We start from the raw sequence: 21,256 nt of genomic DNA on the forward strand, positions 1-21,256 counted from the left end.
GCCCCGCCGGGAGCCGGCGGCGGGCGGTGGCACGGGCGGGACGGCGCCGGGGCCGGTGAGGGTGAGTGCGCGGCGGGGCCGGGCCGGGCCGGGCCGCGGGGCTGCCCCAGCAGGGACGCGATTCCTCACAAACCTTTCCTCACAAACCTTTCCTCACAAATCTTTCCTCACAAACCTTTCCCGAGGGCTGCCCCGCCTCGCCCCTGCCAGCGGCACATGGCGCTTGAGGGGCTCCCTCGGAACGCTCCCATCACAGGGAGCCGGGGTGCTCCCATTGTCCCCACAGGGACACCCCCATCCCAAGGGACCCAGGATGCTCCCACTGACCCTCACAAGGCCACCCCCATCCACAGAGAGCCGGGATGCTCCCATTTAACCCCACAGGATCACTCCCATCCACAGAGACCTGCCAGCACCTCTGTGGGTCACACCCAGCTCCAGGAACCAGGATATCTCCCCCATTCTCCCCAAAGCCGAACACCCTCCTCAAAGGGATGCTTATTCCCCCGTGAGGATGGGGCAGCTCTGCTGGGGTCCCTGTGCTGCTGCTGTGGTTCTTGACATTCCTTATCCCACGGTGCAGGTTTCACTGCAGAGCCTGGACAGGTGGAGGCAGCAGCACGGCTTAATTCTCAAAAGCAATTCAGTAAAAAAGGTTTCTGTCAAGTGATGCATTTGGGGGGAAGGGAGGATAACGGCATCCTCCAGCATGAAACTCAGGCTGCCGAGGTGAAGCTTGGTGTGGATCAGTTGTCATAGCATCCCTGAGTTTTAGAGTTTTGTGGTGGAGCAGCCTGATGGATAAATGTGTGTTGGGATACAGACAGCAAAAGCTTGGATTAACATCCTGCCTGAGTGCTGTTCTCATCCAGGATGCAGAAAAATCTGTTATTTCTTGCAGTGAGGAAGAGGCAGGAGAACAGTGAGACCCAGAACAAAGCTCCCACCTTCCCTGCAGCCTCCCCTGGCCTCGGGCAACTCCCTGTGAGCTGGTGTGCAGGTAGGGATGAACATGTATTAACTGCTGGTTGGAAACAGTAACCATCAGAATTTAAAACTCAGAATTCCTGCCTTACCTCTTCCTAGAGCCTTGTTTTGCAACTTCCAGAGTTCTCCCACTGTCCGAGAAAAATCAGTTTCTTGATGGACTGGAATGATTGGGGCATTCAGTCTGATTGAAAGAATAAATTGCCAAATTAACACAGCCCCATAGCTGTGAGATTGATCATTCCTCACATCTTTGGAACATGCAAACTCATGGATAGAACAGCAGGAGATTAACTGGGTATTATTAATTGCTAATCACAAAGGCTGTCAGGGTAAAATTAGAAAGGGAATTCTGTAGAAACCTTTTGCTCAGTGCTTCCAGGATTTAGTTTTCACTTTTTTTTGTGGGCAGAACCTTCAAGCAGTTTTTTGCTGGAAAAATCAGATTGGGTTTTTTTTTTCCCTGATTTTGATTAGCAAAATGCTGCAGCCATGGAAGATGGGCATGCCAGCAGACTAAATCCAATTAGTGTGGCTCGAGCTAAGCAGCAAGCAGTTATTGTCTGTGACAATTCACTGTCACTGAGACTGGTTTCTGCTGGGTCTGAGAGGACGGGGGAGGTGCTGCTCCTCACCTGGATGGGTCTGCAGGGTCTGGCTGTGCTGACCCCTCTGGGGAGGAGCCAGCCTGAATGCATCTGGGTTATCCACATGGTCTTGCCGTGCCTGGAACTGGTGTGTGGACTTGGAAACTTTTCCCAAAGTGTTCCTCAGCTCAGGGAAAGATCACTTCAAGTATTGCCAGGCTGGCTCAGTTGAGCTGGGGCTGCCTGTGCCTGCACGTGGTGTGGTCCCACCAGTTGCTGTACGAGCTTCAGTCTGAAGGTGTTTGCCTTCACCAAGCCAAGCACTGGGATCTCTAGGATGTATGGAAGTCCAGACCAGATCCAGGAGTAACAGGAGGTGTAAAGAATGACAGGCAGCAGCTCCATCTCTGTTGTGGCCTCACCAAGCTTGGGCATTTTTAAGCTCAGTGTGAGGTCCCAGTGACCCCACCCTGCTGCTGGCTCTGCTCTAAGCTAAAGGTTCCACTCAGGACCTCCAGATGTCCCCTCCTCTGAGGTTTTCTCCTTACTCTAGGATGTAGATAACACATTACCAGCACTTTATCCTGTATGTGTGACAAACAGAAACCCCTCTGGATCCCTGGTGGTGCCATGTCCCCTCACCCACAGCAGGTCGTGTCCCCACACCAGGTACTCGAGGTGCTGATGTGACACCCACCACTGGTTGCCAGGACCATGGGGAAACTGCAGAGTAAAATCAGCTTCCACACCACCAAATACAGGTAAAGCAATGCTGGAAGATCAGGTCTTCTTAATAAACCAGGTGTGAGAGTGAAGAGAGCACAAATGAGCAGAGAATATGGCAAGAACAGGGGTTTAGTTTCATTATTGGATGTTTGAACCAGGTTTTCATTTCTAACTCTCACTTATAAAGTCTGCTCAGCTTCTTTGGGGGGACTGAAATCCCAAGTGTCACTCACAGGAGTGGCCAAGCACATAACCATGGCCAGTGGTTGTGCTCTGTGATGGCTGAGGAAGGGGAACAGCTCCAGGAGTGGCTCTGTGGCCCAAATACCCAAACTGCTTTGTTGTGTCCCCAGAGCCTGTCACCAGCCTTCATGGCCAAGATGAAATAATTCAGTCCCTGGCAGCGGGGAGAGGCTTCTCTGCCTGGAGAGCAGCACGGGGTGGCAGTGGGGGGGACTTGTGGCCAGGGAGGTGTCACAGCAAAGAGCAGCAGAGCCTGACCCGTGTGAGGACTGTGGAGGCTGGTGAGGTCAAAATCTCTTTTCTTCTTTGCACCAGCACAGAGTGAGTGACAATTAAATATTCAGCAGCTCTGGAGCTGGGATAGGTCTGCTCCATCTCACTCACAGCATCTCTCTGCCTTTCCAAGGCAGATGTTGTCAGAAGATGTCAGAGGTGCCAGGGAATACCACCTGACCTCTCCTCCCAGCCCTGCAGCCCCCAGTGCTGTCCCTGTTCCTCTGCAGGGCCGACGGCTCCGTGGGACAGACGGGACCCGCTGGTGCCTCCCGGCAGCACAGCCCCGCTCACACTGACGCTGTCACCTCTGTGGCTGCCCTCAAACCAGACCTGTGTGTGTCAGGAGGAAGGGATAAGGTGAGGCATCCCCTGGGACAGGATAATATATCAACAGTATCAACAGCTTCAAAAGTAAGGTTGAAATGTGAGCTTTGAACATTTCCGTGGATGGTGGCTATGTTGATGCCTGGATTTAGAAAGGAAAAATGAGCTTAGAGTGAGGGCACACCCTGAAGCACAAGGACTCAAATTTTGTAACCTCTCCAGAGCTCATATCACATCAGATGCTCCCTCCCAGGCTTGGGATCGCCAGACTGACTCTTACATCACCTGTCTTTGAGGACAGCTGTACATGCTCTGGGAGCTGAAAACCAGAGGAACCTGTTCCCTGTCCTGTGGACTGTGCACAAATCTTGGTATGACATATCCTCCCTGCCCTGCTCTTGTGCTGACCCCTGTCCCTGTCCCTGTCCCTGCAGAGTGTGGCTGTGTCCAGCTGGAGGTCTGGGGCTGTCCTGCACCGCTTCACCGGCCATGAACGTGAGGTCACCAAGGTGAGAGCTGGGGAGACAGGAATGTTGGAGCACTGGTTTGTCATCCACAAGAAAGGTGGGATCAGTGTTCCTGGTGTCCAGCTGGGGATGGTTGATGACCTTAAATGTCTTTTCCAAACTTAATGATTCATGAATCTGTGATCAGAACACATTCAATTTTTCCCAAGGTCCCAACAGATACTTTTGGAAGCAGAATGGAGTGTTGCATTCAGACTAAACAGGGCTGTAGGAGGTCTGGATGTGAGCTTGTCTTCCCTTCCAAGAGACTGTATAGCAAAAGCTCAGGATGAATTATGAGGTCAAGCTTCTGATGCAGAGATGCCATTCACTTTTCTTCAGGCCTCATTCTGCTAGATTTGACATTATTCCACAAATCAGCCACGCCTGGCTGAGACATTCCGGGAATACCCATGCCATGTGCCGTAGCTGGCATATTCTGGGAATAGCAGGGCTTTAATTTCCTTTCTGAGATTGGGATGACAAAGCCAAGCAGGCTTCTGGGAGGACATATGTGCAGAGGGGCTGTAGCTGTGCGTGGTGTGGCCAGTGCACCTCTGCAGGGGACAGCCCCAGTTCCCCTGAGCTGTGGGTACTGCAAAGACAAAGGGGGCTTTGTTCACCTCAGTGCTCAAAACAACTGTGCACTGGGCTCATTTGGGTTTGTAAGGATGTTTTTCCTATAAAAGGAATGGTTTCTACAGACAAGACGTGAGAGCACCCATCCACCATCCCTGGCTCTGAGGGGACAGAGTTGGGAGGCCAGGCTCTCCCCAGTCATGTTCCTGCACGTTGGGCTGTGGCAGGACAGCAGCAGAGTTGTGCTCTCCCTGTGAGCTGGGTGGGAGGATGAGCAGCTTCTCCTTCTGGTCCTTGGCAGGTCACCTCAGCCCTTGACTCCAGCAGAGTCTTCAGTGCATCCCGGGACAAGACAGTGATGATGTGGGAGCTTCACGGGACTTCAGGGCCAAGCCAGCACTTCCCAGGACATGACCTGGTTGTTACTGGACTGGCTGTGAGCCCAGGTGAGGGACAACGAACTCCCAGTCCCCAGGGACAGGCTGACAGTGTTTCCTGTCTTGTTCTTGATGTTGACTTGTGGTTGCAGACGCCTCCCAGCTGTGCACGGGCTCGCGGGACAACACCGTGTGCAAGTGGGACACTGAGACTGGGGAATGTCTGGGCAGAGCTGCAATCTCCAGGAATCTGGTAGGATGTGCTAGTTCCTCCAATCCCATCCCATCATCCATCTCCCCTCCCTGCCCACATGGTTATTTCACACGTGGAGCTGTGTAGAGGGAATTTGCTGGGAGCTTGGTGCCAAAGGGAGCCCTTGGGACACTGTGCACCTGGGCAGGCTCAGCTTGAGGCTGGTTATTCTTCTCCAGGTAACAACAAACCCAGGAGCACAAAAGTACCAAGGGACTCGTGGCAATTTATCAATGCTTTGGAAGCACACAGAGTCATGGAATCACTGAGGTTGGAAAAGACCTCTAAGACAGAGTCCAGCCATTCCCCCAGCACTGCCACAGCCACCACTAACTCATGTCCCCAAGAGCCACATAGACACGGCTTTTAAATCCCTCCAGGGATGGTCACTCCACCACTGTCCTGGGCAGCCTGTGACAATGCCTGACCACCCTTTCAGCAAAGAATTTTTCCCCATTATCCAACCTAAACCTGCCTTGGCACAACTTGAGGCAATTTCTTCTCATTGCTTGTTCCCTGGGAGCAGAAGCTGACCCCCACCTGGCTGCACCCTCCTGTCAGGGAGTTGTGGAGAGCCAGAAGATCCCCCTGAGTCTCCTTTTCTCTTGGCTGAACAAGCCCTGTGCAGTGGGGCTGCATTCCCTCCTGTACCAGCCCAGGGCTGGGGTGGGTACCACCCCCTGCTGCCTGTGCTGTCCCTGCTCCATGGCTCTGTGTCCTGCTGCTGGCACCTCCCAGCAATCCCACTGGGACTGGACCTGGCAGGGGAGCAGAAAAAGTCATTATCCAACATTTCCAGCTCCCAACCCAGCAGGAGGAGGGAGAGGATGGGAGCTCAGTGGTTCCATCCTCTGGCAGACACAGCCTAGGCTGCACACAGAGGTGACTCCTGCTCATCTTTCCACAGGTCACACACCTGTGCTGGGTTCCTGGGGAGCCTTATGTCATCCAGACCTCAGAGGATAAAACCACCAGGTAAATTCTCCCTGTGGCCAGAGAGCAGGGAGGTTCAGCCCGAGGCTGTTGTGGGTTTGGTTGTCATGACCACTTCTGGTGTGGCTAAAAGCCACCTGCCAGCTCACCTGAGCCTTGGAGTGTGACCTCCAGCCAGGGACAGGGGCTGGGAGCAGCACTGGCTGGTGACTGCAGGTGAAAAGGAGAAATTGTAAGAAAGAAAGCTGGAGAGTGATCCAGCATGGATAAATGCAGGGATGTAGGGACACAGGGAGAGTTTGGGAGCAGCCAGGACAGAGCTGTGGGCACAGCCCAGGTGTGCGGGAGGGCATAGAGGGAAACCATCGTGGTGATGATGCCTCAGGGTCCCCCTGCCCTCTGCTGTTCCCTGCAGGGTGTGGGACAGCCGGGAGCTGCAGGTGGCCCACACATTCCCAGCCAAGCAGCACATCCAGACGTGCTGTGACGTGAGCCAGGACGGGCGGTACTGCCTCAGCAGCAGCAGCGGCTCCGCCGGCCACGGCGCCGAGGCCACCGTGAGTGCTGGGCCCGGGGCTCCTGCTGCCTTCCCTCCCACGCCCGTGGCAGACAGGGAGAGCAGCACGTCACTGCTCGAGGGTCTGAGTGCTCCCACTGCCTGGGCCTTGGGCTGGTGTCTTCCTGCCTGTCCCTTTGGGAAGTTCTGCTTGGAAAATATCAGCAGTTATTCCTCCAGATTAAACCACGGGATTTACCCATCCCTGGAAGTGTCCAAGGCCAGGTTGGATGGGGCTTGAAGCACCCTGATGTAGTGAGTGGCATCTGTGCCCATGGCAGGGAGTTGAAACAAGGTGGTCTTTGAGGTTCCTTCAAACCCAAATGAGTCTGGAATTTCATTTCAGTAAAACACACAGGGGAAAAAGACAATGGATGCCATTGAGGAACACAAGGTTCTTGCAGAAAGCCTGTAAGGGATCCCTTGCTCCAGGTGTTTCCAAACCAGGCCCTGCAGATTTTCAGCCCTGTGTGTGAGGATCAGGAGGATGAAACAATCCCATGCCAGGGTGGGCAGGGTGACATTTATTATCTGCCTGCACAGTCTTAGCTTGTTGGCTCTCTTGGGTGTCCTCATGCCATGTCCTCAGTCACCAGTGTTGAAAATCCTTTGGGCTTTGATGTTCTCCAGGACTGTGAGCATGAGCAGGGACAAGGGCAGTAGCCATGGCACTCTGAGGATTGGTGAGGAGCTCTTTTATCATAGCCCACCTTCCTGTCTTGGTAAAACAACTCCGTGCTGGCAGAGCTGGGGCTCTACCACTGCCTCTTTTCTGCAGCTCTGGGACCTGAGGCAGACCAGGGGCCGAGTGTGTGAGTACAAAGGACATTTCCAGACCACCACCTCGTGTGTCTTCCTGCCCCGGGGCCCCACGCTCGCCCCCAGCATTGCCACATCGTCCAGCGACAGCACAGTGAAGGTCTGGGACCAAGGCACTGCAGGTAGGGGAGGCTCCTGCCCACTCCGTGTTCCTTTCTCCTGGATGACAAACCCACTTCCCCCAGTTCTGTCTGCTCCTGGTGATGGGCAGGGTGACTGCTGCAATCTCTGGAATTTACTCCAAGCCTGCAGGGCAGGGTGGAGAAATGCCCTGGAACAAACCCAGGGCTCAACAAAGTGAAGGAGCTGCATGTCAGAGATGACAGAGATCTCCCCTCAGCTAAAAGGAAGAATTACCAGGCAGCTTTTAAAGATACATCCGAGTTAAGCCATGAAGACAAATGATAAAAAGAAAAAAGAACAGGTGAACTCCAGAGATTTCTGCAGGTACAGGCAGAAAGTTGTAAGGAATAGGATTTGTACTGGAGGACAGACAGCTGATCAGCCAACACCCTCATTTTGGTTGTCCTCCTGAAGGGGAATCATGGGCATTTTGGGGTTAAACCTGGTGATGAGGGTGAGTCCCTCCCTGAGCTGGACACAAAGGGGTTTGTTTGCCTGCCAAGCCCTGCCATGGCAGCAGGTTCTTAGTAACCCTTGTGCTGCAGGCAGAGACCTCTTGGGAGCTGTTCAGGCTCACAGCATTAGACACTCCCCGGGGCTAAGCCCCTCTCCAAGGGAACTTATTTAAGATGGGATGAAAATAGAAACCTGAGGCTTTCCTGCAGAGAAGGACCTTCTGTTCTCTTACCTGTGTCTTTGCCTGGTGTCTCTGCATCCAGGATGGCTGTGAGGTGGCAGCAGCTTTGATCCTTTTGCCTTCCCAGCTGGGTGAGCCATAATCCAGCTGCTCTGGGAAGGGTGCAGGTAACCAGGAGAGGCAGCTGCCTCTGGGTCCAGGCCAAGTGCAGCTCTGTTTGCAGCTCAGCCTGGGGCTAGGGTCTCTGCACAAATTGTCTCAGGGGGTTTAATAATAGACACAAACAGAAAGGCTCCTGTGTAAATCTTATTTCTCTTTCCCTCTTGGAGATTCATCAAAACCGTGTGAAGCGTAGCACAGCCCTTAGGAAAACTAAGAAATTTGGGAGAAAAAGGGGGGTTGGAAATGGCTCCACGCACATCCTACAGCTCTGCCCAGTGGGGGCTCTAGGTCCATCCAGCCCTGCTTCCTCTCCCAGGAAGGGGCAGAGCCTGACCCCAGTCTGGATCCCTGTCAGCCACAGCCTGACTGGGCAGTGCACAGGGGTGAGTCTCTCTGCCAGGGGCACATCCCAAGGTGTTGAAGTGTGGATCCAGACAGCAGCTCACCCACCTCGGGCAAGCAGAACCTGGAGGTGAGAGATTGGTGTGGCCCTGCCTCATCTCAGCAAACCCAGCATCCCTCCCTTGTGCCTTCCCTTGCAGCCTGCCTGGCCACGCTGTGCCTCGAGGGCTCGGGCCCGCTGGCCTCGCTGGCCGCCTGCGACAGCTCCACCCTGCTCTGCGCCAGCTCCAACTCCGGCATCCACGTGCTCCGCGTGAGGGGCGGCGCAGAGCCGGCCCTGGAGGAGGTGGCAGCGTTCTGAGCACCGGGACCCCCGTCAGACACTGTCCCTGGAGGAGGTGGCAGCGTTCTGAGCACCAGAACCCCCGTCAGACACTGTCCCTGGAGGTGGCAGCGTTCTGAGCACCGGAACCCCCGTCAGACACTGTCCCTGGAGGAGGTGGCAGCGTTCTGAGCACCGGAACCCCCGTCAGACACTGTCCCTGGAGGTGGCAGCGTTCTGAGCACCGGAACCCCCGTCACAGATTGTCCCAGGAGGGGATGTGACCCCCAAGAGCTGCCCTGACAGTGGGCAGCCGGGACTCTGTGCCTGTGGGGGATGCCAGCAGGGCTGGGGGAGTTGCTGGTTGGCTTGTGGGTGACAGGGAGGCATCAGAGCTGTGCAGGAGAAAAGCCAAGCCTTGGGAGCCTTCAGGCCAAGCTTCTGCTCCTGACTGAGCCTCCTGCATTTTCCTTACAAAGCCTCCCTGCAGCCAGAGGCACGGGCTGGACAGAGGGAGGAGATGAGACACCAGGACCAAGGGACAGATATTTGAGCACCAGGCTGAGCACACACAGCTGGACCTGGGCTTGGACCAGAGGAGACTGCAATGAAGTAATTCTCCTGTGTTAGTTGCTGGCCTCTCATTCCATCGTATTTTCCCTGGAACTGTGCTCATATTCCCAAGGAACACACAGCTGCTCTCCAGATGATAACAGGGAGGTGAATCTGTCTTCTCCTTATTCCTGAAAGTTTTCATCTGAGCAGGAAGGGACCCACCAGGATCACCCAGCCCAGCCCCTGTCCCTGCCCAGACCCCCCACCAAGCCCACCCTGGGCATCCCTGGCAGCGCTGTCCAAAGGCTCCTGGAGCTCTGGCAGCCTCGGGGCCGTGCCCATTCCCTGGGGAGCCTGGGCAGTGCCAGCACCCTCTGGGGGAAGAACCTTGCCCTGAGCTCCAGCCACTCCCTGGCTCCTGTCCCTGTCCCAGGAAGCAGGGATCAGAGCTGCCCCTCAGGAGGAGCTGCAGACCCTGAGAAATCTCCCCTCAGCCTCCCCTTCTCCAGGCTGAACAAACCAAATGACCTCACCCCTCCTCAGCTGTTTTGTACATCAGCAGAAATCAAACTATGCATTGTGAAATTCCTGTAATTTCTCAATTCCTTGTGAGACACAGAACCCAGGATACATATTCAAAACCTGTTTAGATCTTCCAGGACACATTATTTGCAAAACCTCAATTTAAACAACAAACAAGTACAAAAGCTCTCCCCAGGGCAGGGCAGAACAAGACAATCCTACACTGAGTGACCTCACACAGCAAACCCTAAACATGAGATGCTGAAATGGATTTGCAACACCCAGTCCATGAGACAACTCATGGAGTAAGACACAAGGTGGTACCTGGAAAAAGAGATTCCCTGGCCTTGGTCATCTACTGTAAGTGAATCCAGGGGGATGCAGATCTCCATCCAGAGACACCTGTGTGGAGGCAGGGGAAAGAGGGCACCACGTGCCTCTCCCTCTGAGCTCTCTCACACACCTACCAAAAAGGAAGGTGAGAAGGGCAGTAACAGAATCTGAACCACACACCAAACCTGAGATGCTCTATGGTTACTGCAAATGTTTGGAGGACACCTGGGAGCTGAACTTGGAAGGGAGAGTAGAAGTACATTGATCAAAATTACAGCAGTGGTACCTGCAGTATAAAAACAGTCCAAAATGTGGGAAAACACAAGACTTGGCACCAACCACGCCTGGGCCAACACTGGTGCTTCAAACACACCCAAACTCCAGAGCAGCCACGACTGCAGCTGCTGTTAACACACTGGATTCCTGTTTTTTTCTTTAATATAAAAAAGCAACCAGAAGTCATTAATGTCCCCGTCCCAGTCCATAACCGGCCCCTCTGAGCTACTCGGCTGTCCAGAGCTTGAAGGTTCTGTCATAGGAGCAGGTGGCAATGAGCTGCCCATCCAGGGAGATGTCCAGGCCCATCACCTTCCCCTCGTGCCCCGCCAGTGTCTTCAGCGGGGACCAGCCAGGGTGGGTCCAGATCTTGGCCGTGTTGTCATAGGCACCCGTGAGCAGGAAATTCCCGTGGTTGGCTGCACAGGAGGAGAAAAGGGGAGAAGTGAGGCTTGCAATGAAAACACATCTCTGCTCACCAGCACAGGCCTTGCTGAGCTGCAGGTGTGGATGTGAGCTGCTGGAGGGGCAGGGCTAGGGAGCAGCAGGGACTCACGTTCAAACCTGACGCCGGTGACCAGGTTCTGGTGGGCAGGGATGGTGTAGATGCACTTCCTCTGCCGCAGGTCCCACACCTTGCAGGTGTTGTCCCCACTGCCCGTGGCCACGTGGTACCTGCCAATGAGGGGAGGCAGAGCAGTGTTTAGGGAGTCAAGTTTACACTCAGAGCTCCCACATCAGTGCCAGCTCCCTCCTTACCCGTTTGGGGAAAAGTTGATCCCGTAGATCTCCTTCAGGTGCCCTTCCAGGAACATGATACAGCGGCCTGTGCGCAGGTCCCACACCCGGCCAAAGGCATCCAGGCCTCTGCAAGCACAGGATCACACACTGAGCTAGGCTGGGAGGGACCTTACAGATCATCCTGGCCATGGGCAGGGACACCTTCCACTGTCCCAGGCTGCTCCCAGCCCCATCCAACCTGGCCTCGGACACTTCCAGGGATCCAGGGGCAGCCACAGCTGCTCTGGGCACCTTGTGCCAGGGCCTGCCCACCTCCCAGGGAACAATTCCTAATTCCCAATATCCCGTCCATCCCTGCCCTCTGGCAGTGGGAAGCCATTCCCCCAGCAGAAATCCCTGGTCACAGCAAGCCCTCCGTGCAGAGGCAAGGGCAGCTCACCCGGTGCCGGCGAGGGAGCCGTCGGTGTGGAAGGCGATGTCGTAGACGCCCTTGCTGTGCCCCTCCTGGTGCAGGATCTCCTCCTGCGCCTCCAGGTCCCACAGGCGCCACGAGTGATCGTAGCTGCGAGACAAAGCACTCCTTAAACCAGAGCCACTCAGGCTGGAAAAGCCCTCCAGGACCATGGAGTCCAAGTGTTAACCCAGCACCACCACAGTCACCACTAACCCATATCCCCAGGTGCCACATCTGGGTGTTTTTTGAACACTTCCAGGATGGTGACTCCACCCCTGGGCAGCCTGTGCCAATGCCTGGCCACCCTTTCCCCCAGTATCCAATCTAAACCTTCCCTGGTGTAATTTGAGGTAATTTCCCCTGGTCTCCATGTAACTCCAGGGAGAATAACAGGATATTTCACCAACTCTGGGAGCATTTTATTCCCACCTGAGACCAAGAGTGTCTCACACAGGGGCAGAGAAAGGAATCCCAACGACCTGCTGTCACTGACACCGCAGCAGCCCAGCTGTGGTCACCAATGGCCGAGCCCTGCCCTGCTGTGGACAAGCCCTGGCAGCACAGGGCCACCAGCTGGGCAGCCCATGGTCACTTCTGGAAGCCAATGCCCAGGTGTCCGTACCAGGTGGTGCCCAGGAACCTCCCTGAGGGGTGCCACATCACGCGGGCCACTCTCATGCTGTGTCCCTCGATGTCTGCCACCGGCTCATCACTGAAACACACAACAAACCATTGGCCACTGACCACAGGAGTCTGGCTCCAGCCAGGCCTTCGCCCACACATTGTGATGGCAGCAGAAGCTCTGCTGATGAAATCAAACCAGGCAGGAACATCAGAGCTGTAGCCAATGACTCTGAACTCTGCCTCTGGGTCACACTCAAAGCTCTGAGTGAAACCCTTTCTCCACACCTCCTGTTGGTTGTAAAGCTCTCCTGGGATGATGATGATTATTAATGAAACTTAACAAGGCCCTTGTCATTAGCACTTTTGGAAGTGCAGAAACAAACCACAAACTACCTGAACTGCAGGGAGTTCTGAGAACACAACATCCTGAACTGCAGCAACTCCTGCTGTTCTGCAGGATGCAGGCAGACAGGATGGAGGGAATATTTATTCTCCCAGAATGACAGGCAGCAGGTCAGGAGCATTCACACATGATCTGAACAGCAGTGAAGTTTCTTTCCAACAGGTTAATTAAGAGATGTGGTCACATGAGCCTAACAACCCCCTGTCCCTTTGCACAGGGGCATTTTTGCTGTTACAAACTGTGATTTTCAGCTAAGGATAAACAACTGTGGCTCTGGGAGCTGCGTGCCCTTCCCAGGAGCCCTCAGGCTCCACTTCTCAATCAGGTGATGCTGAGGCTCAGTACCTGAACCCTTCTCCTCTTCCCAGGCTTGAGAGAGGTGCTGCCCATCTCCCAGAGCTCCTCTGTGCAGTGACAACCACTTGTTTGCAGGACAGACAGAAGTTTTTGTGCCTGGCTGTGTATTTGGTCAATCCCTCTCCAAATCCTGGTGCTTTCCAACCACTCAAAAATTCATTTACTAATATCCAAGAGGGGCAATTTTCTCCTAAGTGAGATGCTAGAATGAAACAGTCCCCAGACCTTCCATCCATCACCCCCAGCAGTTCAGCAATGCCCAGCAGCAATTCTGTCTCAATCCCTTTCAGATCATCTCCCTCACCTTGGCTCCCTAATCAGGGTGATCTCTCTTCCTGCTGAAGAGGGTGGCACATACTGAGGCCAGGGAGTGCACTGGGGTAGCTACAAGAAAAGGTCATATTGGCAGGAGGATGGTAGGATGGAGGAACATGGAATGAACCCCAGCACAGCAATGCTGCAGCTGTGCACATCTGGAACAAGTTCTGACCTTTCCAGGTTCCAGAGTTTGACAGAGCCATCAGCTGCACACGAGGCCAGGCTCACGTCCTTCTTGTCCAGGGACACGGTGGCCTTGGGGTGGAACACGATTGCCCCCACGTTGGTGCTGTGTCCTGAAGGGCAAGAAAACCAAAATTCAGAATCTGCCACGGGATCTTGGCCAGTTCTTCAGAAAAGCAACATTTCTTGGCACTGGTGAGCGAGGTGCCAGTGAGCACTTTCACTGTGTCCTCAGTGCTGGGTGACACTGCCCTGTCATCCCCCAGCCAAACCGTACTTGGGAGCACCCAAAGCAGAGCATCCAAAATGCGGCTTTGGAACCCTCAATGTGCAGACAAAATTCAACATATGAATCAAAGGATTTGTCCTCATATCTATATTTAGTCCAAGTTGTGACCACTACTCAAAGAATCTCACTGTTGTCAAGTGACCTGCCCAAAACTGCTGCTGTTTGTAATTCAAGTAACTGAAACCAGGTTTGGAAACCAAACCAAATTGTTCAGAAACAAACTTGGAGCTGAGGTTTGAGCTAAAGGCCAGGTCTCCCTTCTCATTATAGGACACGTTCTCATGCTCCCAAGCCAAGAGATGCTCTCAGTAAGACACAAATCTGCCCTAACACAGCATTTTAAACCACAAAGTAATTCAGATGTGGGAGCTCAGCACAGAGAGGAACAAAAGAACCAAAAGCCTCCGTGAGAGCCCCTCGCTACCTCGTAGAGTGTGAACCAGGTTACAGTCAGGCACAGACCAGAGCTTGCACAGCCCACTCCTGTGGAAAACAAGGAATGGATGTCAGTGGAGAATGACATCAAGAACAGATCAATGTTTTTGTTCAACCAGCTCAGATCAATGAATCTCTGCTCAGCTCTAAAATGGGGTGATGAGAGCTCAGAGCAGCTTCTCACCATTCCCAAGCCTCCAAACACATTCCTGTGCTCTCCCAGCCCCCAAAGCAGGTGCTGCCAAGGCAGTCTCACCAGCAGGCCGTGGCCAGCAGTTTGGAGTTGGGGCTGAAGTGGCAGTAGGACAGTGGGCGATCATCCCCAATCTGACTGCAGAAGTTATTCAAGGACTGTAAGAAATACAAAGAAAATAATCAGTGACTGAAGTACAACCAGCCCAGAGCTATCCCCAGCCAAACCTTGAGGTGAGGGAGGCAAATGTGCACAGGAGGAGGCAGAGGCCCTTGGAAAGTCACTTTCAAAGGGAGATGCTGCCTCAGAGCCGCTCTAGCTCCAGGCAGGAGGGCCAGGGCCAGCCTGGCCCAGGTGACCCAGCACGGCCTGGGGGCACAGCTCAGCCCCCCAGGGCCACCCATGGCATGTGCCCTCCAGCCCCAGAGCTCTGCAGCTGCAGCTTTGACACAGAACTGGCTGGAGTTTGGCATCTTTCCATAACTCATCCAAAGAATCCAACCAGACAGACGGGGCAGAGGGGAGAAGCAAATCCTCTGGAGTAAACAGGATTAGGGGGGCAGCACACGCTGTGCCTGAGCCTCTGTTTGGTTAAGCTGGGAATCTGGCTTAGCATGCTCAGAAAGGGCACCTCAGAGTCATCCCAACCATGTTCAGCACCCAGAGTTGGTATTTCCCTTGCATTCCCTGGCTCCCCAGCCAGCCAAACCCCTGCCAGAGCCAGGGATACATTCCCTTAGCCTCACAGGCGAGTGGCAAGGCAAGACAGGGACGTCTCTGCACCCTCTGCACAGGGACAAACTGAATCTCTCTGGAGCACTCTGAAGGAGTCAGAACATGCTTCAGAGACACAGGGAAAGAGAGGAAAAGCAGAACTTCCCAAGATTGCAGAGACTGATGTGCATGTGGACAGCACCTCAGGCAGCTGAATTCCTCCTGGGCTCTTGGAGGATCAGCCAGGGGAGCAACTGCCAAACCTACCCGCAGGGATTTGTGCAGCTCCTGCCTCTGGGACGTCCTGGTGGCCTCGGGAATCTCCTTGAGCAGCCGGGCCTCCTCCAGCCGCTTCGCTGCCCTGGGGAGAGCAGAGGTGGGGTGACAATCCCCAGAACTGCCCCTTCCCTGCTGCTGGAAATGCCTTTCCCTGCTCCTCCCCCAAACTGGGCTCATGCTGGATCAGTCCCTTAGAGCTCACTGGGCTCATTGGACTTGCCTCCCCACTCCCTGGATTTCCTGTGCTACCCACTGGGGGAATCTGCCCTTGCATTTGACAAATGCTTTCAGTTTTCTCTCACCTGGGGAGTGAGTAGTTGGCCAGCCACAGCCTGGCTGTTTTCAGACTGCGTGGGCCCTCGTGGTACCAGGTTTGCTGATACTGTAAAAACAGGAATAAAACTGATGGAAAAGCCCTGGTGCTGCTGCCCCTGTGTTCATTCCCCTCAGCTCCTCCCAGCACCTGTCCCCAAACCCTGCTGTGCTCTGGCCTCTTTCTAAGGGCCTTCTGCACAATTAAGCCCCAGGAAAAGGGATTTGGAGAGAGAAATCAAACTCTCTGCCCTACAGATCCAATCCTGACATGCTGCCACTTCACTCAACGTTCCAGCTGAACCCTGACTCATCTGCATTTACTGACATGTAACTCCCTCCTTCTTTACACATTACCCAGTAAAGAGAAAGCCCAGAGCTGCAGAAATTATTTCTTACAGTACAGCTCAAAAATAATACGGCAGAAGAGACTCAGAGGAGAGACAGAAGCAGAAAGAGTAATCAAAGGCAGAAACAGATGCAGCAGCACTAACATATTTTTTTTCTTCCCAAGTGTGAAGGAAAGTAAGGGCCTTGCTATGGTAGGTAAGAGCCCACACACCTGCTCTCCTGGTTTGCACACTGAGAGCAGCACAGAGCAGGGTCTGTGAGTAAAAACCACACTTGGTGCTCCTCACTGAGACCAAACATTGCCACAGATTTGCTGAAGTGGGCAACAGAAAAAGGGATGTTGTGAAGGGATGTGAAGGGATGATGTGAGAACCCACAGGCTGGCCAAAGGCAGGAGTCCTGGCTATACCACCCCTCCCTCAGCACTGAGGGGACAGGAGACACCCTTACCTCTTCTTTGGACTTTTTGGACCTGTCATCATCTTTCCTGGTCTTTTTTAACGCGTCTGTGCCAACCACAGAGAGGATGTTCCTTAACCTGTGAGGGAAGTCATGGAGCTGGATTTAGTCAGGGAATTCTCAGCTCACCTGACAAATATCACTGTGACATTCCCTCTGCCTTGGGGTTCTTAAAACAGAAATCCCAGACTGGTTTGGGTTAGAAGGGACCTCAAAGCCCATCCTATTCCACCCCTGCCATGGACAGGGACACCTTCCACCATCCCAGGCTGCTCCAAGCCCCAAAGTCCAACCTGGCCTTGGGCACTGCCAGGGATCCAGGGGCAGCCACAGCTGCTCTGGGCACCCTGTGCCAGGGCCTGCCCACCCTCCCAGGGAACAATTCCTAATTCCCAATATCCCATCCATCCCTGCCCTCTGGCAATGGGAGCCATTCCCTGTGTCCCATCCCTCCATGCCTTGTCCCCAGTCCCTCTCCAGCTCTCCTGGAGCCCCTTTAGGCCCTGCAAGGGGCTCTGAGCTCTCCCTGGAGCCTCTCCTTCCCCAGACTGAACACCCCCAGCTCTCCCAGCTGCCCCGTGGCACAGCACTGCCACAGCAGGGCTCTCTGCACCCCAACTCCCAGGAGAAGCTCCGGGATTTGCCAGGTGCCACTCCCCGAGTGCAGGCACAGCACCTCTCCCTGCGCTCCGCGGGGCCCTCTCCGAAGAGCGTGATGGGCTCGCCCAGGGCCCTCAGGCAGGCCTTGACCTCGGAGTCGTCCGTGGACACGTTGATCTGCCGCGCGCGCTTGCGGCGCTCGAACTCCGCCAGCACCTCGGCCTGCCGCTCACTCATGTGGTCCTCGAGGTCAAACACCTCCCCTGGGCACACACAGCCTGAGCACACGCAGCCAGCACGGCCCAGGGGACACCTGGGGCTGCCAGGGACCCCTGCAGATCACCCCGAGCATCCCCTGCCCCGGCAGGGCCACCCGCAGCAGGGGACACAGCAGGGTCTGGGATGTCTGCAGAGAGGGACACTCCACACCTCCCTCAGCTCTCCCAGAGCCCCCCTGCCCTGGATCCCTCCCTCAGCTTTCCCAGAGCCCCTGGATCCCTCCCTCAGCTCTCCCAGAGCCCCCCTGCCCTGGATCCCTCCCTCAGCTCTCCCAGAGCCCCCCTGCCCTGGATCCCTCTGGAAAGGGAAGATCCAAGCACAGAGCAGCCCACTCCTGACTGCTTTGAGGCAATGCCCAGAGAGCAAGCAGAGCCATTTGGAAGTGTCACATCTGCGGGGAGCGACAAGGGGTGTTTGCACATCCTCACCACTGCTGATGTTGATGTTGCCAGCCTCCAGGGCAGCCTTCATGCCCTCCTTGCCCAGCAGCCCAGCCTCGCCCTTGGCCAGGCGCTCCCGCTCCTTCTCCTCCAGGCTCCCGTAGAAGATGGGAGCCGCCCACCCCTGACTGCTTTGAGGCGATGCCCAGAGAGCAAGCAGAGCATTTGGAAGTGTCACATCTGCGGGGAGCGACAAGGGGTGTTTGCACATCCTCACCACTGCTGATGTTGATGTTGCCAGCCTCCAGGGCAGCCTTCATGCCCTCCTTGCCCAGCAGCCCAGCCTCGCCCTTGGCCAGGCGCTCCCGCTCCTTCTCCTCCAGGCTCCCGTAGAAGATGGGCGCCCGCTTGGCCGGGGGAGCCTCGGCCTCCTCTGCAGGCTTGGCCTTGGGGGGCTGAGGGAGAGCCAGAGGGGACACAGAGCGTGGGGACACAGCACACAGCCAACAGCCTGGCTGAGCCAGGAGAACATGGCTGGGCACCATGCAAAGACCTCTCAAAATCCCAGCCTGGTTCGGGTTGGAAGGGCATTAAAGCCCATGCAGTGCCACCCTGCCATGGCAGGGACACCTCCCACTGTCCCAGGCTGCTCCAAGCCTCCAGCCTGGCCTGGGACACTGCCAGGGATGGAGCAGCCACTGGACATTGAGGTTTTTGCCCAAAGGCCAAAGCACAAAAGTAAAATGTCACATTAAATTGCTGAAAACAAGCAGTGTTGGGTCCCTTCTATTTATTAACTGCAGAGGTATTTTATAAAAACGCTTTAGAACACGGAACTTTTCCTCCTGCTGCAGCAGCACAGCCAGGAGCGATGCCATGCTCCAGCTCCCTCCGTGGAAGGCCGGGGAATGCGCGGTGCCCGGCTCCCTCCCCCGGAGAGGCGCCTCACACGAACCTCCCGGGAGAGCAACCAGGACTGGGTACAAGTGCAGGAAACACGGGAGCCTTCGGGCTCCTTTAAAGCTCCGCTGTCACCGGGGCACCGTAAACCCCACACAGCAACAGCACTCGCGACCCCCGCGGCCTCTCCCGCTCCTGCGGGCGGCGCCGCGGCCGTGCGGGAAACGGGCCCGGAGCCGCCCCCATCTCCCGGACACTCACCTCGGGGGGCCGGGCCGCGCCGCGAGCCGCCGGCGCCCGCGCGGTGGCCATGGCGGGAGCGGGACCGGGAACAAGCCCAGAAACCGACAGGAAGCCTGGAAGGGGAGCGGGAACCGGGGAGCAGGAACGGGGCGAGACTCGCGGCGCTCGGACTACGGCACCTCACGGCCACTTCCGGGTCGCTCAGGGCATGCCGGGAGGAGTGGCGGCCACGCTAAGAGCGGGTCGCGCAGGGCAGGCCGGGAACTGCATCGGTCTTTAAGGGAGGAACGCGCATGGCACGCCGGGAGGTGTGGCGGCGCAAGCGGTGCGCGCAAGGCACGCCGGGAGGTGCAGTGCCCGCTGAGGGCGGGACGCGCGGGGCACGCCGGGAGGTGTGGCGGGGCAGGCGGGGCCCGCTGAGGGCGGGAGCGCTCGGTCGTGCCGCGGGTCGCGGTGCCGCCGGTCGCGATGCTCCGTCGGAAGCCGACGCGGCTGGAGCTGAAGCTGGACGACATCGAGGAGTTCGAGAGCGTGCGGAAGGAGCTGGAGGTGCGCGCGGGGCCGGGCGCGGGGGGCTCAGCCCGCCCCCGGCCCTGACCGGCCCGTTCGCCCGCAGAGCCGCAGGAAGCAGCGGGACGAGGCGGAGGCGGCGGCGGGCGGCGAGGAGGCGGCGGCGATCGGAGCGCTGGGCACGGAGCACAAGAGCCGCGAGCAGCTCATCAATGACCGCATCGGGTACAAGCCGCAGCCCAAGGCCGGCGGCCGCACCGCGCACTTCGGCACCTTCGAGTTCTAACGGGGCTGCCCCGGGACCCCCGGCAGCCCCAGCCCCGCTCAGCCGGGGCGCCGCGCCGGGCGGGCCTCGCCGTCCCCCCTCTGAGCTGTTACATTTTTGGTTTTTAAGTTTGGTTAACATGCCCGTAAACGCCTTTGCCGAGTGTTTTGTTTAAAATAAACACTTATTTTTTTTTAATAAAAAAATAATAATCACACGAGCTGCTGTGTAAACGGCTGCAGTGACCAGGTGAGGGTGGAAACACCTGGACCACCCATTCCCTGCTCCTGTGAGCAGGGGGATAAAACACTGCGGGACGATCCTCTGGGAAAGTGATTTGGTGATCTCAAACCAGACAGTGGAGTGTGGCCATCTGCACCTACCCACCGGTGGCCCCACTGAGGAGAAGGTCCTGAAGTGTCTCATGCGTGTTTTGGGATAAAGGTGCCACAGTTCTGGGTGCCAGGCACTGCTCTGTCCTTTTCCGAGGCAACCAGGAAAGAATCCCCTGTCTGTTAAATCAGCCAGTCCCAAAAGCCTCCCAGAGCTGCTTCCCTGCTCCTGTCACAGCTGGGCCCGGAGCAGGGAATGGCTGCAGGCCTGGATCATGGGCTGGCCACATGCACGGGGAGTGACAGCCCAGATTCTCTGACTGAGCAGCTTGTCCTTTGCACTTCCCTGTTCCACCTCCATCCAGCTCTGCTCAGTGTCACCCCAGCTGCCCTGGTTTGTCACCCCTGGAGGGGAGCTCAGGGCTGTTTGCTGCTTGGATCAAAGGCCACCAAACAGTTCCTTATGGCTGGTGCCACGTGAAAAGGCCAAGGGCACGTGGATTTATTTCTTCAGCAGGTCCCTGGACTTACCCTCAGCAGGTGCCTGGGCAGGGTGAGGTCAGATTTGGTTTAGGTGACAGGAAGGTGAGATGTGGGACAGAGCCCACTCAGGAGGAGTCTGGCAGTGGAGGACACTTGACAGGAGGAGTCTGACAGTTGGGGTGAGCTTAAGGAAGCAACTTAAAAACCTGAGCAGCTTCTTGATGCTCAGGAAACTGCTCCCTGCAGCCTGGGAAAGGAGCAGGGCAGGCTGCCACAGCCCTGGGCCTGCACCAGGACAGCTGCAGGGAATTCAGGAGCTGGAGGCTCTCCCTGCCTCTGGCCAGGGCTGTTTCCTACCATCTTCAGCACAGTGACCAGGTCTGGTTTTTCAGCATTCCTCCGAAGTGGACTTCAGTTAAATTCAGGCTTCCCGTGTTGTAGGTGCATCAAATTTCAGGTCAGGCTGGAAAAATGTACAGAACTTCAAACTTTTCCAACTGGAAAGAACTTCAGACTGGCCTAGCAAAGAGCTGCATTTCCTAACACCACATACAATGATCAGGAATTGCTCTGCTGGGCTGGCATTCCCAGCTCTGAGAGGACAACAAACACCTCAGGAGGATGTCACAGCTCCCTAAACTCTCCAGGGCAGGCAGATCTGGGAGGCACCAATTCCTCTTTCCATCCCTCCCCACACCTGCAAAGCATGACTGA

General features: G+C 55.9%; 3 protein-coding genes across 5 annotated transcripts; 2 read left to right on the forward strand and 1 right to left on the reverse strand.

Moving 5' to 3' along the window:
- Window positions 1-2,288: 2,288 nt before the first annotated feature.
- WDR31 (WD repeat domain 31) lies at window positions 2,289-8,791 on the forward strand. The gene is made up of 9 exons (XM_041475117.1): window positions 2,289-2,335; window positions 3,047-3,176; window positions 3,578-3,652; window positions 4,530-4,674; window positions 4,758-4,858; window positions 5,766-5,833; window positions 6,207-6,348; window positions 7,126-7,288; window positions 8,631-8,791. The coding sequence occupies exons 1-9, from the start codon at window positions 2,289-2,291 to the stop codon at window positions 8,789-8,791; spliced, it is 1,032 nt and encodes a 343-aa protein (XP_041331051.1).
- Window positions 8,792-9,882: 1,091 nt separating this feature from the next.
- PRPF4 (pre-mRNA processing factor 4) lies at window positions 9,883-19,147 on the reverse strand. Of its 3 annotated transcripts, XM_041475115.1 has the most exons (15): window positions 18,971-19,147; window positions 18,187-18,264; window positions 17,858-17,957; window positions 17,227-17,413; window positions 16,542-16,629; window positions 15,731-15,810; window positions 15,417-15,510; window positions 14,499-14,593; window positions 14,232-14,290; window positions 13,508-13,631; window positions 12,256-12,345; window positions 11,619-11,741; window positions 11,198-11,305; window positions 10,995-11,113; window positions 9,883-10,857 (listed from the first exon to the last, which is right to left on the reverse strand). In XM_041475115.1, the coding sequence occupies exons 1-15, from the start codon at window positions 19,019-19,021 to the stop codon at window positions 10,664-10,666; spliced, it is 1,590 nt and encodes a 529-aa protein (XP_041331049.1). In that variant the 5' UTR covers window positions 19,022-19,147; the 3' UTR covers window positions 9,883-10,663. The 3 variants fall into 3 exon arrangements, with proteins under 3 accessions (XP_041331049.1, XP_041331048.1, XP_041331050.1); XM_041475114.1 differs by lacking the exon at window positions 17,858-17,957 and having other exon boundaries at window positions 18,087-18,264; XM_041475116.1 differs by lacking the exons at window positions 18,187-18,264; window positions 18,971-19,147 and having other exon boundaries at window positions 17,858-17,979.
- Window positions 19,148-19,339: 192 nt separating this feature from the next.
- CDC26 (cell division cycle 26) lies at window positions 19,340-19,947 on the forward strand. Its single transcript, XM_041475025.1, has 2 exons — window positions 19,340-19,501; window positions 19,569-19,947. Exons 1-2 carry the CDS (start codon window positions 19,421-19,423, stop codon window positions 19,746-19,748), a joined length of 261 nt encoding a protein of 86 aa, XP_041330959.1. The 5' UTR covers window positions 19,340-19,420; the 3' UTR covers window positions 19,749-19,947.
- Window positions 19,948-21,256: the final 1,309 nt, after the last annotated feature.

Source organism: Pyrgilauda ruficollis, unplaced genomic scaffold (genome assembly GCF_017590135.1).
Source record: "Pyrgilauda ruficollis isolate IOZ18807 unplaced genomic scaffold, ASM1759013v1 scaffold34, whole genome shotgun sequence".
Lineage (NCBI taxonomy): Eukaryota > Metazoa > Chordata > Aves > Passeriformes > Passeridae > Pyrgilauda > Pyrgilauda ruficollis.